Genomic DNA, 14296 nt, shown 5'->3' with positions numbered 1-14296 from the left:
ATGTCAAGTTGCTGAAAGCTAGGACGGGCACCTTCGTATTGTGAGCCTGGGAGTCTGGGGCAGGTGGCCACCAGCTGTCAGAAGCAAGTCAGTGTGCATCTCTGAACCTTAGCTTCCCACAGGAAAATGAAATGTTAAATTCAATTCCAAAATTACCCTCCTCCTTGGAGATGGCAGAGTTCAGTTTTTGAAGGCGGCATGAGCCTGGCGTCTAGAACTTAGGGTATTTGGATGACTGCAGTTGGCGTGTGAGGAAAATAATGTCTTCAGAAGGGGAAGGGCAATTAAGAAACACACTTAGCTGATGGAGTAAATGTCTGTTCCATGAAGAGGTTATATTCCTGAAGATGTTTGGGGTGGACTCATCTGTAATCTGATCAAACAGAGCTATCTAATTTCCTTACACTCAATTCTAGGCAGCCAAACTGTCTTAATTTGGTTTCCGAGGCAGTTTCTCCAGGCAAGAGGAAGGACAGCTGAGTTCCCAGACCACATCAATCAGCTACTAGAAATTGACATGTGTGTGTGTGTGTGTGTGTGTGTGTGTGTGTGTGTGTGTTGGGGGCAAGATTAGTTCACACGTGAAAAGTAGCTGTAAAATTATATGATGAGCATTTAGAAGCAGAGGGGAAGCAGCTTTGGTCACGTCATCATTGGTTAGGAGTTGCTCACCTGGGATTTGGTTAGCCTTTATGTGTTATATGAGCTGGTAAATCCTGGTGAACTTAGTAAATGTAAAATTTGTGAATCTGCAAAGCTAATCAGAGGTGGAAAATCAAAACCAGCATGTACACGATGCTTTCCAACTTAAGAGTGCCTTCATACATATATGCTGGTAGCTCTGGGAAGAAGGAATATTATTTTCCCTGGCTGATGCTCAGGAAGGCTCAGAATGACTAGGTAACTTACCCAGAGTTATGGGGGCCAGTGCAGGTTTGGGAAGGTGGTCACACCCAGGTATCCGACTCCAAGTCTAATTCACAATGCTGTTGCTACTTCAGGGAGTGAACTGCCGCCTTCCATCCAGCAGGCCCCCTCACACATACACTCCCACACATTTACTATGGTGATCCATGCCCAGTGGGACAGTGGGAGAAGTCATCAAAAACAGGCAGTGGAGAAACTGTCTGCCCTTTCTAGAGACTAGGCAGCTGCTTCTCCTCCCCCTTCCAAGGCTGCTGGAAGCATAGCCGGCAGTCTCTGGAATTCAGCTCTGTGACTATATCTGTTCAGCTTCCCTTGAACCCTGCCTTTGAACCGAATCTCCTTGCGACCAGTGTAGCAAGCTCCCATTCTGCTTATACGAAGTCTTTGGGCATCAGGCATGCCCTTAGCTCCTGCTCCTACCTTCTCTTTGGTCTGGACGGATTGTCTCTGCTGAGGGTGCCTAAGGTCCTCCACTAGGATGGCTCCCCCGAGAGCAGCACTGCCTACCCTCCCTCCCCGGGCCCCTGGCATCACAGTTACTGGAGCTGCCAGTCTCAGCTTACCAGAGGGGAGGGCAGGCGGTCTCCATCTGTTGTCTGACAAAGTGAGACTGTGGCAGTGTGGGCACTGTGTGTCCACAACTTTCCCCTTCATAGAGGGAAGTGGAAGTCTGAGCTACCCGGCTGGAACATTCTAGAGGCTGGGGAAAAGATGTACTGGTTCTATTCCTGCATCTCCTGTTGCTGGGTTTATTTTGCTGCTTCTATGCTCAGAGGTGAGAAGCTAGTGGCATATTCCTATGTGGGCCCCTCTGGGGCCATTTCTTTGGTAGGAGATGGGGTGGGGCTGGAAAGACAGAAGGGCTGGTGTGCCTACTGGAAGTGTCCATGCCTCTTCTTGACTCGTGCTGATCTTGTAGGTAAAACATGCCAGAAAAAGAACTCATCTACCCACCCCAACTTGTCCCTAACCGATGGCAAGTCATCCCTAATTTTGACCCCAGCAGTGTTCTTTGTTTTGAAATGCTGATCCAGATCTTTCTCTTTGAGCAGCTGTAGAAACAGCAGATGGAAAATATGCTCAGAAATTGTTTAGTGACCTTTTTGAAGATTATTCCAATGCTCTGCGTCCAGTAGAAGATACAGATAAAGTCCTAAACGTCACACTGCAGATTACACTTTCTCAGATCAAGGATATGGTGAGTAACATTCAGCAATGACATTTTGGGAAGGGGATCACAGTGAAAACAAGCATTTGCTCCTAGAGAAAACATCTTAAGGGGACCTTGGGAGAGAGTGAAGCAACCAGTCCTGTGTACGAGCTGGCAGGGAGAGAAAGTCAGGGAAAGGGTGCATTCTACAAAACAAGTTATTTCACCAAATGTTATCTAATGTCTGACAATGTCACTATCACCTACAGTTGTGTCCATGAACTGTAACAGTCTTAGATAATCTAAAGAAAGGTTGTGATACATGTGGCACGATTCTACTCATATGAAAAGTCTGAAAGAGGTCAGTCTATCCAGACAGAAGGCAGAGCAGTGGTTGCCAGGGGCTGTGGGGGAGAAAGGGGGAAGGAGCAGTGGTTGTTTAATGGTTATAGAGTGTCTTGACGGTGATGAAGATGTCCTTGAATTAGATAGTTGAGATGGTTGTGCAACATGGTGAATTACTGAAAGGCACTGAATTGTACACTTATAAAATGGTTAAAATGATGTTTTTATGTTATGGAAGTTAATCAAATTTGCAGAGGTCAGAAGAGGGCTTCCGATTCCCCTGGAACTGGAGTTAAGGACGGTTTGTAGCTGCTGTGTGGGTGCTGGGAATTGAACCGGGGTCCCCTGCAAGAGCAGTCAGTGCTCCTAACTGCTGAGCCATCTCTCCAGCCCCAAGAAGTTAATCAAGTATTTTAAAAAAGGAGGTGATATTTTAAGATGATGTAGCTTACTTACATATGTGCATTTATGTATTAATATATGCATATATGTATTTAATTATGCAAAGTTATGAGATTTGAAGGATGTTTTCTTTTGCACATGGTGGATATTTCGTGACTCACCACTCAAGGGTATCATTAGTTGATCCCTTTTCAGAGAAAATCGAGCAGTTGATCCATGCAAAGATCTAAAGACTTAAGTTTGTCTCCTTTACATTCTACATACTACATTAAGGAGGAATTAAATGTGGCCTTGGTAATCAATCAACCAGATAGAATTTTAAAAGCTCTCACTTGTTAATTGAAAATAGATGAGTGTTCTTTAAATTCCTGTTATGAAGAATGGGTGTCCTGAAGATGGAAGTATAGAATGGATAAAGTGACATCTGGATTCATTGTATAGGACGAGAGAAACCAAATTCTGACGGCCTATCTGTGGATTCGCCAAATCTGGCATGATGCATACCTCATGTGGGATCGAGACCAGTACGATGGGCTGGATTCTATCAGGATTCCCAGTGACCTGGTGTGGAGGCCAGACATCGTCCTGTACAACAAGTAAGTGTAGCTCAGACCTGATGATTTCCTGCGCTGAACTTACTGACTTAGTAGAACGTAAATATAATGACAAAGGAACATTTAAAACATGCTTGGAGTATTAATCCATGTTCATAGTCCAAATCTCAGGTAATAGAAAAATAGGCCATAAAAACTTAAGAGTTGAAAGGAGACTATTGAATTCATTTTACAGTCTCCCTTTCAGGTGCAAAATTGGAAGCGACATTAGTTTTCTAAGGCTGGTGTAGCAATGTAGCACAGACTAGGTAACTTAAAGAACAGACATTTGTCAGCTCATGCCTCTGGAGGTCGGAAGAATAAGGCGAAAGTGGACTGCCAACAGGAACCTTCTCCAGGCCTCTTCCCCAACTTCTGGCATTTGCTGCTGTCTTCTGTGTCCCTTGAATTGCAGAAGTCTCACTGATCTTTGCCTTCATCTTTACATGGGGTTCTCCCTCTGTGCTTCCTATACCCAAAGCTCCCACTCTTACTAAGGGATTCATGATACAGGCTTAGGTACTCATCCTGTTCCAACGTGAACTGCATCATCACCTGTTTTACCTACAATAACCCTCCTCCTCCTCCTCCTCTTCCTCCTCTTCTTCCTCCTCCTCTTCCTTTTCCTCCTCTCCCTCCCTCTTCATTCTCCCCCTTCTTGTCTTTTGTTGTTTGATTGGCTATTTTTTTTTGAGACAGGGTCTTTCTGTTTAGCTCAGGCTGGTCTAGAACTCATAATCTTCCTGCCTCGGGTTCCCAAGTTTACCGTCATGTCCAACTTAACCCTGTTCTTAAGTAAGGTCACATTCTGAGATGCTGGAAAGCTAAGACTTCAACATATGCATTTTCTGGAGATAAAATTTAACCTGTAACAGTGGTCCTATTCAAGATTATGTCTCAGTAACAGAAATGGTGCTAAATTTAAATCAGAGTGGGACACTGGCCTGTGGGTTTGGGACTTGGGGTTGGAGGGGAGTGGATCTTAGGACTGTTTTGGCTCTTATTCTCAGAGCAAGGGGCCTTATATATCCATAGATTCGGCTCACATTTCTCAGACTATAAAGTACTCTTGAGTTACCTAGAGATTGTATCAAAATTCAACTTCAGATTCAGTAGATCTTGGGTGGGCTGGCAGCTCTGCATTCCTACAAGCTCCACATAGTGTGGTGCTGTTGGCCCGTGGGCTACACTTCAAGAAGACGCCAGATCTCCTACCCTAATTCGAGCCTAGTTTCTCCACCTGCTGTCATGGGAGCTTCTCTCTTTATTCTGGACCTCAAGCTTCTGTGAGTTGAAAGAAGTTCTTCAGAACAGAAAGGGGGCATCTGGGGGAGAGGATCCTTGGGTGGAGCCTCCTAGTGGTTATGAATATCCCTTTAAGAAGCAACAGTGGTATGTGGCAGCCCCAGAGCCTATCCAAGGGTCACGACCTGCTGTCCAGTCCTTACACTGAGTGACCAGCAGAATGTTCCATGTGCCTTCCAAGCAAGGGAACATTCAAGAACTAAGGCTTTATTTTTTGAATCCACCCATCCCTCTCTTCCTCCTCTTCCTTGCCTCCTTCCCTTCCTCCCTCTCTCCTCACCCTCTCTCCTAGAAAATGAATCTCATGGTCCAGTACCGCTCTCATCCACAGAGTACAATAGAATAATATCTGACAATACAGTTGACAGAGACGATCTCTTAGAGCTTTCTGTAAGTTCTAACAATTCTCCCTGGAGAACAAATAAAATGCTGGTTCTCCCCTCACTCTTGCTTCAATTGGCCAAAGCAGTGAGCAGTATTGCTGAAACGCTTCTTTTTCAAAAATTTTATTTTACTTATATGAGTGTTCTGCCTGCATGTAATGTGTACCACATGCATGCAATGCCCATAGAGGCCAGAAGAGGGCATCAGATCCCCTGGAACTGGACTTACTGATGGTTGTTAGCTACCATGTGGGTTCTGGGAACTGAACCCGTGTCCTCTGCAACAGCAGCCAGTACTCTTAACTGCTGAGCCATCTCTCTGGCCCCCTGAAGAGTTTCTTTGTAATCCACACAGCCATTAAGTTAAACCTGCATCAGTAGCTATGTATTAGACAAGCAAGCTATGTGCTCATGGGCTCACACCAGCAGTGCCTCTGCTTTGTAATGCCAGTAGAGGAAGAATAATTCCCTAAAGGAAGATAAAAATTCCACACCTAGAAATAGTAGGAATAGATGTTGGCAAAGTAAAAGAAAATATCCCAAGAAATAGTGATCAGCTGTATGTTTAGGGGTGAAAGACTTTTTTCCTTCTGTGGAAAAGACTTTTTTCCTTCCTTCCAAATAAACACATATATGTATTACAACAGCAATAAAAGTTATAGTGAATATTATTGTGCCTAGGTGAGCAAAATCAGGTAAACAGATTTTAGCCTTGACAGGCTTACTTTTTGACTGGAAGGCTGAAGTGACAGACCCAGGGCAATGAACTATCTAGGTGTAGGAAAGTTAGTGAGGTTCTTAGTGAGGTTCCTTAGCAAGTGGTTGTCACTGTCTTCATCTGACCTCCAGGGCTGACGATGAGTCATCAGAACCTGTGAATACCAATGTGGTCCTACGGTATGATGGGCTCATCACCTGGGATGCACCAGCCATCACCAAAAGCTCCTGTGTGGTGGATGTCACCTACTTCCCCTTCGATAACCAGCAGTGCAACCTGACCTTTGGTTCCTGGACCTACAATGGCAACCAAGTGGACATATTCAACGCTCTGGATAGTGGTGATCTCTCTGACTTCATTGAAGATGTGGAATGGGAAGTCCATGGCATGCCTGCTGTGAAGAACGTCATCTCCTATGGCTGCTGCTCAGAGCCCTACCCAGATGTGACCTTCACTCTCCTCCTGAAGAGGAGGTCCTCTTTCTACATCGTCAACCTCCTCATCCCTTGTGTCCTCATATCTTTCCTCGCTCCTTTGAGTTTCTATCTCCCAGCAGCCTCTGGGGAGAAGGTCTCTCTGGGAGTGACCATTCTGTTGGCCATGACTGTATTTCAACTAATGGTGGCAGAGATCATGCCAGCCTCAGAAAATGTCCCTCTGATAGGTGAGTTCTAGTGTACACTTGGAACCTAGCTTTGTAGCAGCTGGGATGGTGTATGTGCCTCAGACAGAAACAATTGGCCCAGTGTAAGTCTCAGTATAAATTGTCACATAATTCATTAGGTGTCTGCAGAGCACATCTTTGATATGCATGGAATTTGCTGGAATGAACTAGTTCTTATGATCTCCAGGTTTACAAAAGAACAAGTTTTTTGTTGTTTTTTTATTTGCTTTGGATGTTTGAGGCAGGCTCTCACTCTGTAGCCCAGACTGACCTCAAACTCATGGTAATCCTCCTGCCTAAGCCTCCCTGGGACTGGGATTACAGGCGTGAGCCACACTTGGCCTGCAGTATAGCTTAGAGAAGTGATTCTCAAAGTACTGGTCCCCAAACTCACAAAATCAGCATCACCTGAGAACTTATAGGCACACAAATTCTAAGACCCACACACCTACCTACTGAACTAGAGATTCCAGAGGTGAGACCTGACTGTCTGTTTAAATGGGCCTTCCAGGTAATTCTGATGCATTTATTGTTCAAGTCTGAAAAGCACTGACTTAAAAGCTAAGGCTCTGATTTGGAAGTCAAAGAAGTTACATTTGACTGCTGACTTCACTGCTCTCTCCTTGATCAACCTTAGTTAAATGGCATAATCTCCTAATCGTCATCATTTGCAAAATTAGCATAACTGCTATTTCCTGAGTTACCTTCAGCATAGATTCTGGCAAAGCAAAAAATGAATCTTGATTTTTTTTTTTTTTCTTTGAGACAGTTTTATGTAGCCCACATTAGCCTCAAACTTGCTGTGTAGCCAAGGATGAACTTGAATTTCTGAACCTTCTGCTCCCCCACCCCCAAGTACAGGAATTATACAGGAATTGCAGGTGTATGCCACCATGCCTGGCAATGTCCTCCTTCTCATGTCTCTTCTAGCAAAAGTACACACAATTAAAAAAAAATTTTATTTATTATTTTTATTTTATGTGTATGAGTGTTATGCCTGCATGTAGGTAAGTGCACCCTTGTCATGCAATGCCTGTGGAGGACAGAAGAGTCTGTCAGATCCCGTGGAACTGGAGTTACAGTTGTTAGCTGCCATGTGGGTGCTGGGATTCGAACCCGGGTCTTCTGCAAGAACAGTCAATGTTCTTAACCACTGAGCCATCTCTCCAGCCCCACACAAATTTTTTTAAAAGAAATAAACCTAGGTTTTCTTTTCCACTAATAAAGAGGTGGGTTAGCATTTGTATTACCTCTCTGGAGGCAGAAATGAGTTACACTTGCTGGCATGGTGGTGCACACCTGAAATCCCAGCACTTGGGAGGTAGAGGCAGGAATATCAGGAATTCAAGGCTAGCCTCAAGTACATGATACCCTGTCTCAAACAAAAACCAAACCAAACCAAATGAGAGATGACTGATAGGGATACTGTCCAATCACGACACTGTCTGAGGTAGTTGGCAGGCCCCCTTTTCTTCTTTGGCACTGACATTCAATCACAGGTTGGCACAACTGCCAGAGTAAGGTGGCTCACAGGAATTGGGGGAACATTATTGATCTCTTTACTTAACATGAAATTTGTCTTTTTAGAAAATATATACACAGCTTTTGAGGATATTTGTTAACAGTCACAGTATTTTATTTTTAGCACCTATGAAATGTGCTCTCAGTATTTGTCATTGTTGGAGACATCACACTGTGTAACCAGGCTGGCCTTGGACTTGCAATCCTCCTGCCTCAGCCTCCTAAGGACTGGGATTTAGACTGTGTGCCACTATACCTGGCTTTGTGCTTCTATTTTTTTTTCAGTACTGGATATTGGACCCAGGGCCTCATTCATAAGAGGCAAGTGCTTTACCCTGAACGATAGCCTCAGTCCTAGTGTTCCCAAATCTTATAGAAACATGTTTACATTGTATCATGTGTGGCAGTTCATGCATGTCTCTGGCCCATACCCTTTACTCTCCTAGATAGACCCCCTTTTACAGTTAACCTGGCATTTTTAACAATAAACGAATGATAAGCATTATTAAGGACTTTGTTCTGGGATAGACAGCTGTGCTGAGACATTCTAGCTTACAACAAGATTGCCTTTGCTTCAGATCAGGCTAGACTCAGAACAAGGCCACTACTTCCTCCAAACAGGACTGTTAACTCATCAGATGGAATTAACCATAACAAGCCAATCTGGATACCAGTTTAGGGTCATTTCTGACTCAGGGCAAGACTAACATTACCTCAAGATCAGGCTGTTGCTAACCAGAACTCCATGACATTAAAATATTGTCTGACTACCCCGGTAGAACTCCCCACCATGTAAAAACAGCCCCTTAGAGTATCTGCAGTTTCTCTCTACTGGTCTGCTCACTGTGGCTGTGCCACGGTGTATCTAATAGACTCCACTTCTGCCTTCCGTCTTCCGTGAACTCACTCACAGACCAGCCCGCATGTTACTGGCCCAGGCAAGGCAATTAGACAAATGCTTTGTCTTCATTTATTAAGATAACCATGTGCGTTTTCTCTTTATTAGACTAGTGGATTATATCAATGATTCTGATGTTGAGCTTTGAATCCTTCAAACCAAACTCTCCTTCTACATGATATACATTATCATTTTAAGACACTGTGGGGAATGGGAATATAGGTGACTGGTAGAGCACTTGTCTAACATGTAGAAAATCCTAAATCCAACCCCAGGTACTGAAAAGATAAAAAGACGCTGTGGAGCTGGGGATGTGGCTCTGTTGGTAGAGTGCTTGCCCAGCATACGTAAAGCCTTGGGTTCAACCCCTAGTACCACATAAACTGACATGGTAGTATGTGCCTGCAGTCCCAGTATTCAGGGGGTAGAGGCAGTCAGAGCCAAATTTTAAGATCATTTACAGCTACACGGTGAGTTCAAAGCCAACCTGGGCTAATATGAAGCTCTGTCTCAAATAAATAACACTAAGGAATTCCAGTAGCTAATTTTTATGTAGAACCTCCTCAAATTTGTCTCTAAGAAAAATTTAGTACTGTTTCTTTTCTCATATATTTTAGGATCAAAGCTCCTTCTTAAGTCAATATCTCTCTCTCTCTCTCTCTCTCTCTCTCTCTCTCTCTCTCCCTCCCCCCCCCATGAGTGACTTTATCAAAGATTTCTCAGTTTTAGGACTCTTCTGTTTTGGTGGGGGCAGCCCTCTGGCTCTGTTGCCCCAAGCTAATCTCTAACTCCTAAACACAAGCATCCTCCTGCCTTACTTAGCCTCCTAAGTAGATGGGACTAAGAATGTGCACTACCACACCCAGCTTCATTACTATTTCTTTTTTATTTTTTATGTGTATGAGTGTATTGCCTGCATGTAACTACACCTCTGTCATGCAATGCCCATGGAGGTCAGAAGGCGGCATTGGCTCTTCTGGAATCAAACCTGGGTCCTCTGCAAGAGCAGTTAGTGCTCTTGACTGCTGAGCCATCTCTCCAGCCTTCATTACTCTTTTTCAAAAACTTGCCTTTAGTGTTATCCTCTTAGTTTTTGTTCAATATCCCATAAGTTTGTGCCCTTTTGTGCCTTTCCTTCTTTTCCTTTCTTCATGAGCATTTGCTTTACATTTTACTTGTAGTCGCATTTTATGTTTGTTTTTTTATTGATTTTTATTTTGTGTGTGTGTGTGTGTGTGTGTGTGTGTGTGTTTTGCTTGCATGTAAGTGTACCCTGAGTACAGTGCCTGTGGATGTCACATGAGTGCATTGAATCCCCTGGAGCTGGAGTTATGAATGATTGTTAGCCATCATGTGGGTGCTGGGATCTGAACCCAGTCCTCTGTAAAAGCAGCCACTGCTCTTAACCACTGAGCCAGCTCTCCAGCCCTTGTCAGGTTTTAAAGGCAGTGACATAGTGTTACCCTTCTTTTCCAATAGTAATTGCCACCCGTAATAAGATGTTCTAAGAACCAGTCAAAGATCATTGTTTGCTGAGCATGGACACATTCTTCACATCATGATCTCAGCAAACATTCAGGAACCTTTTAGAGTCAAGGATGGTGCAGAGACCTTTACAGGTATCATCTCTGCTAAACTCACCATATTGCTGTAAGTAATATACTGTTACACTCATTTTATAGAGCTTGGAACTGAAGTTCAGTAGGATTTTATACTTTATTTATGTTCCAAGTCTAGTGGGTGAGACTGCTAGAGTTCAAACATGGGAAGTTTGAGTCAAAATTCTCTGCAGGGACCACTAGGGTAGACCAGCTCCTTAGGAATGTGTTTCTTTCTTTTTCATGAACTCTGAAGAGAGTGCTAAAATGAACTTTCGTTCTAGGGAAATACTACATAGCCACCATGGCCTTGATCACAGCCTCTACAGCTCTCACCATTATGGTGATGAACATTCATTTCTGCGGGGCTGAGGCCCGGCCAGTGCCACACTGGGCCAGGGTAGTCATCCTGAAATACATGTCCAGGATTTTGTTTGTCTACGATGTGGGTGAGAGCTGCCTCAGCCCATGCCACAGCCAGGAGCCAGACCATCTCATGAAGGTTTATAGCAAATTCCCAGGGTCCAACCTGAAAACAGCCAGGAAAAAAGACCTTTCCAGAAAGAAGGAAATGAACAAACTCTTAAAGAATCACCTGGGATGCCAAGGTGGGACCCCTCAGGATAGTTACTGTGCGCGGTACGAAGTGCTGACCAAAAATATCAAATACATTGCCAAGTGCCTCAAAGATCACAAGGCTACCAACTCCAAGGGCAGTGAGTGGAAGAAGGTGGCGAAAGTCATAGACAGGTTCTTCATGTGGATTTTCTTCATTATGGTGTTTGTGATGACCCTTTTGATCATAGCACGAGCGGATTATAAGAAAAGAGGAGGGGGTTAGTAGGTGTTTAATATTTGGGAGAAAATCAATAAAATCCCCTTGTGATATGCTCCAATGTTTGAATCCAATTGCTATTCATACATAATTTAGGGGTTATGCTGTGTATGCTTTTTATTTTTAACTTGAATCAATAGTGTGGTTATGTGTCAGGTTAAATTAAGCAGGAGATCCAAACTTTCAGGGATAGAAAGATGAAGGAAGTAAGAAAGGACCTTTTCATACCCTACCATAACAGTGAGTGAGACGATTCACACATAATTCTTTTTATCACTACAGATGATAAAACACAGCACATTCCTGCTTAAAAATCAAGGCAAGAAAAGGAAAAACAAGATGAATTCATTTTCTCTTAGTCCCTAATAAAACATGGTTTACTAAAGGAAATGAATCACACACACCTTAGCATGATAGAAATCTCAAGGGTGCTTTGTTTAGACATGGTGCATTGTAAACCAAGTCTCAAAGGGCACATAAGATTTTTGTCTTAGCCACGTATGGTGGTTATATGCCTGTAATCCCAGCACTTGGGTGGAAGAGGCAGGAGGACTGTCATAAGTTCAAAGCCAGCTGGCCTACATAATAAATTCCAAGTTAGGCAGGGCTATATAGAAAGACCCTGTCTTTAAAAAAGTTAAAAATAATAAAGGTTTTGTCCCATAGAGAGCCATAAAGGGGAAAAGAGCTTCTTTATAATGGTGATATCATATATGTTTGTCATGTTGTATGTAAACTCTACAGATGAGGTCATTTCTATATTAAGTCTTTAATTGAACTAAGATGAGATTGTTCTTGCATTAAATCTTTGATTAAAATAAGGCAATCAACAAGTTGAACTCATTCATTCATTCAACTCTTCATCAAGCATTGGTTTTCCCACATATACTAAAAGTCATGACTTACATTTGCATCAAGTTTCATAGCATCTGTGCAACAGCCTGATCAATTCTGATTTTCACAGTTCTGTGAGGTAGGCAGACAAGTATTGCTATTTTTCTCTCAGAGGAAGAAACTGGGGTTTAGAAAAGTAGGGGTTAGTGACCTACCTCTTCAATGACCAACTAAGTGGTAAATGGAGCTGGGATTCTACCCTCAGTACAATGGGTCCAAGTTGGACCAGGTCTGCTTGAGGTCGTGAAAGGTTATAATTTAGAATAAGAGGGACCAAACGATATTTTACTCTTTTGGTTTTCATTTGTTTTTTGTTTTGTTTTTATTTTTCAGGGACAGAATCTCATGTAGCCCAGGTTGGCTTCAAACTCACTAGGTTTGAGTAACTCACTAGCCAAGAATAACCTTGGACTTCTAATCTTCCTGCCTCTACCACCCAAGTGCTAAGATTGTAGGAATGTGGCACCTCATCCAGCATCTCATTCTGTGTGTGTGTATGTGTGTGTGTGTGTGTGTGTGTGTGTGTTGTTGTTGTTGTTGTTTTTGAGACAGGGTCTCCCTGTAGCCCCAGTTGGCCTAGAACTTAACTATGTAGACCAGGCTAGACTCCACCTCACAGAGATTCCCCTGTGTCTATCTTCTAAGCCTCTCATTCCTAATTCTAGACTGCCTGCCTTAATTTACTTTCTATTTTTTAAAAATTACATTTATTTATATGTGTCTGTGCATATGCCATAGAACACATATGAAGGTCAGAGGACAACTTGTGGGAATCAGTTCTCTTTCTACCATGTGGGTTCCAGGGATCGAATTCAGGTCATCAGGCTTGGTGGCAAGCGCCGTTACCGGCTGAGCTATCTCACCAACCCCTTAATTTACTTTCTACATAACTCAACTGTTTCTCTACTGTCAATGAAATATGCCTTCAAAGAGCCATTCCCTAATCTTCCAAATCTGCCAGTGTGTTAAATTACCTGGCCAAGGGGAATAAAGATTGCTAATCAAACCTCCCCCAGACCAGGAGATTTCTTGGGTTATCCAAATGAGATTGCTGTAATCATGAGGCTCCTTTGAAGTGAAAGAGAGAGACAAAAGAGAGAGTCAAAGAGCTGGCATCTTGAGAATAGCTGAGGCAATGCTGCTGGCCTTGAAAACGGGAGCCACAGGTCAACAATATGCAGCCTCTTCTAGCACCTTGAGAGGCCACAGGAATGAATGGTCCACACTGTCGAACATTGATCTTAGCACACAGGGACTTATTCCAAACTTCTGGCCCTCCACAACTCTAAGATAATAAGTATTTTGAGAGGCACTAAGTTTGTGGTAACTTATTACAGTAAACAGAAAACTAATACAGTGACTGATGATCACTGCTGTGTGCTGTGCTTTCAATGTGGTTTAAATGTATCCCTCTCAAGGTTCATATGTTGGAGTCTTGGCTCTTGGGATGGTGCTGTTGGGAGATGGTGGAACCTTTAAGAGGCAAGGTCTAGTGGGAGGTCCCCAAAGCAATTGGGGCAGGACCTTTGTTCTTTCTCCTTTGTTGCCTCTGTGTCTACTTTTCCATCCACTGAGCGCTTCAGACCAGCCTTGCCAACACAGCCCTGGGCAAACCTGGCAAACAGACTGTCTTCGGTAAACTGGAAACACAAGTTCTAGGATACATGAAGCAATGGGAGTGAGGCCACTTATACTATCATAGGCTTCAGGGCCATCAAGGAGCTGGGCGCCTCTTCTTCCTTCCTCCCAGGTTACAGCTTTGAAACAGGACCCAGGTGCTGGAAGTTCCCAGCTTGAGAATAGAGCTAATCCTCCCCAGCCCTTGAAAATTCAAAGTTGGGGCGAAACACAAGTTCTAGGATACATGAAGCAATGGGAGTGAGGCCACTTATACTATCATAGGCTTCAGGGCCATCAAGGAGCTGGGCGCCTCTTCTTCCTTCCTCCCAGGTTACAGCTTTGAAACAGGACCCAGGTGCTGGAAGTTCCCAGCTTGAGAATAGAGCTAATCCTCCCCAGCCCTTGAAAATTCAAAGTTGGGGCAAAGCCTCCTCTCTCTCTCT

General features: G+C 43.6%; 1 protein-coding gene across 1 annotated transcript; it reads left to right on the top strand.

Annotated features, from left to right (window-relative positions):
* The first annotated feature begins 1638 nt into the window (after positions 1-1638).
* On the top strand, positions 1639-11550 carry Chrna9 (cholinergic receptor nicotinic alpha 9 subunit). Its single transcript, XM_008827239.1, has 5 exons — positions 1639-1702; positions 1980-2125; positions 3266-3420; positions 5955-6487; positions 10789-11550. The coding sequence occupies exons 1-5, from the start codon at positions 1639-1641 to the stop codon at positions 11343-11345; spliced, it is 1455 nt and encodes a 484-aa protein (XP_008825461.1). The 3' UTR covers positions 11346-11550.
* Positions 11551-14296: the final 2746 nt, after the last annotated feature.

The sequence above is a fragment of the Nannospalax galili genome, unplaced genomic scaffold, assembly GCF_000622305.1.
Source record: "Nannospalax galili isolate Female #2095 unplaced genomic scaffold, S.galili_v1.0 scaffold772, whole genome shotgun sequence".
Lineage (NCBI taxonomy): Eukaryota > Metazoa > Chordata > Mammalia > Rodentia > Spalacidae > Nannospalax > Nannospalax galili.
Note: the sequence above shows the minus strand (reverse complement) of the source record. Positions and strands in the feature narration are given on the sequence as shown.

Bases quoted from the DNA above. Each gene is read 5' to 3' on its own strand.
- Chrna9 (XM_008827239.1), top strand. From the start codon at position 1,639: ATGTACTGGTTCTATTCCTGCATCTCCTGTTGCTGGGTTTATTTTGCT. The intron at 3,421-5,954 runs GTAAGTGTAGCT...TCTGACCTCCAG, and splicing joins GACATCGTCCTGTACAACAA to GGCTGACGATGAGTCATCAG. The intron at 6,488-10,788 runs GTGAGTTCTAGT...CTTTCGTTCTAG, and splicing joins AGAAAATGTCCCTCTGATAG to GGAAATACTACATAGCCACC.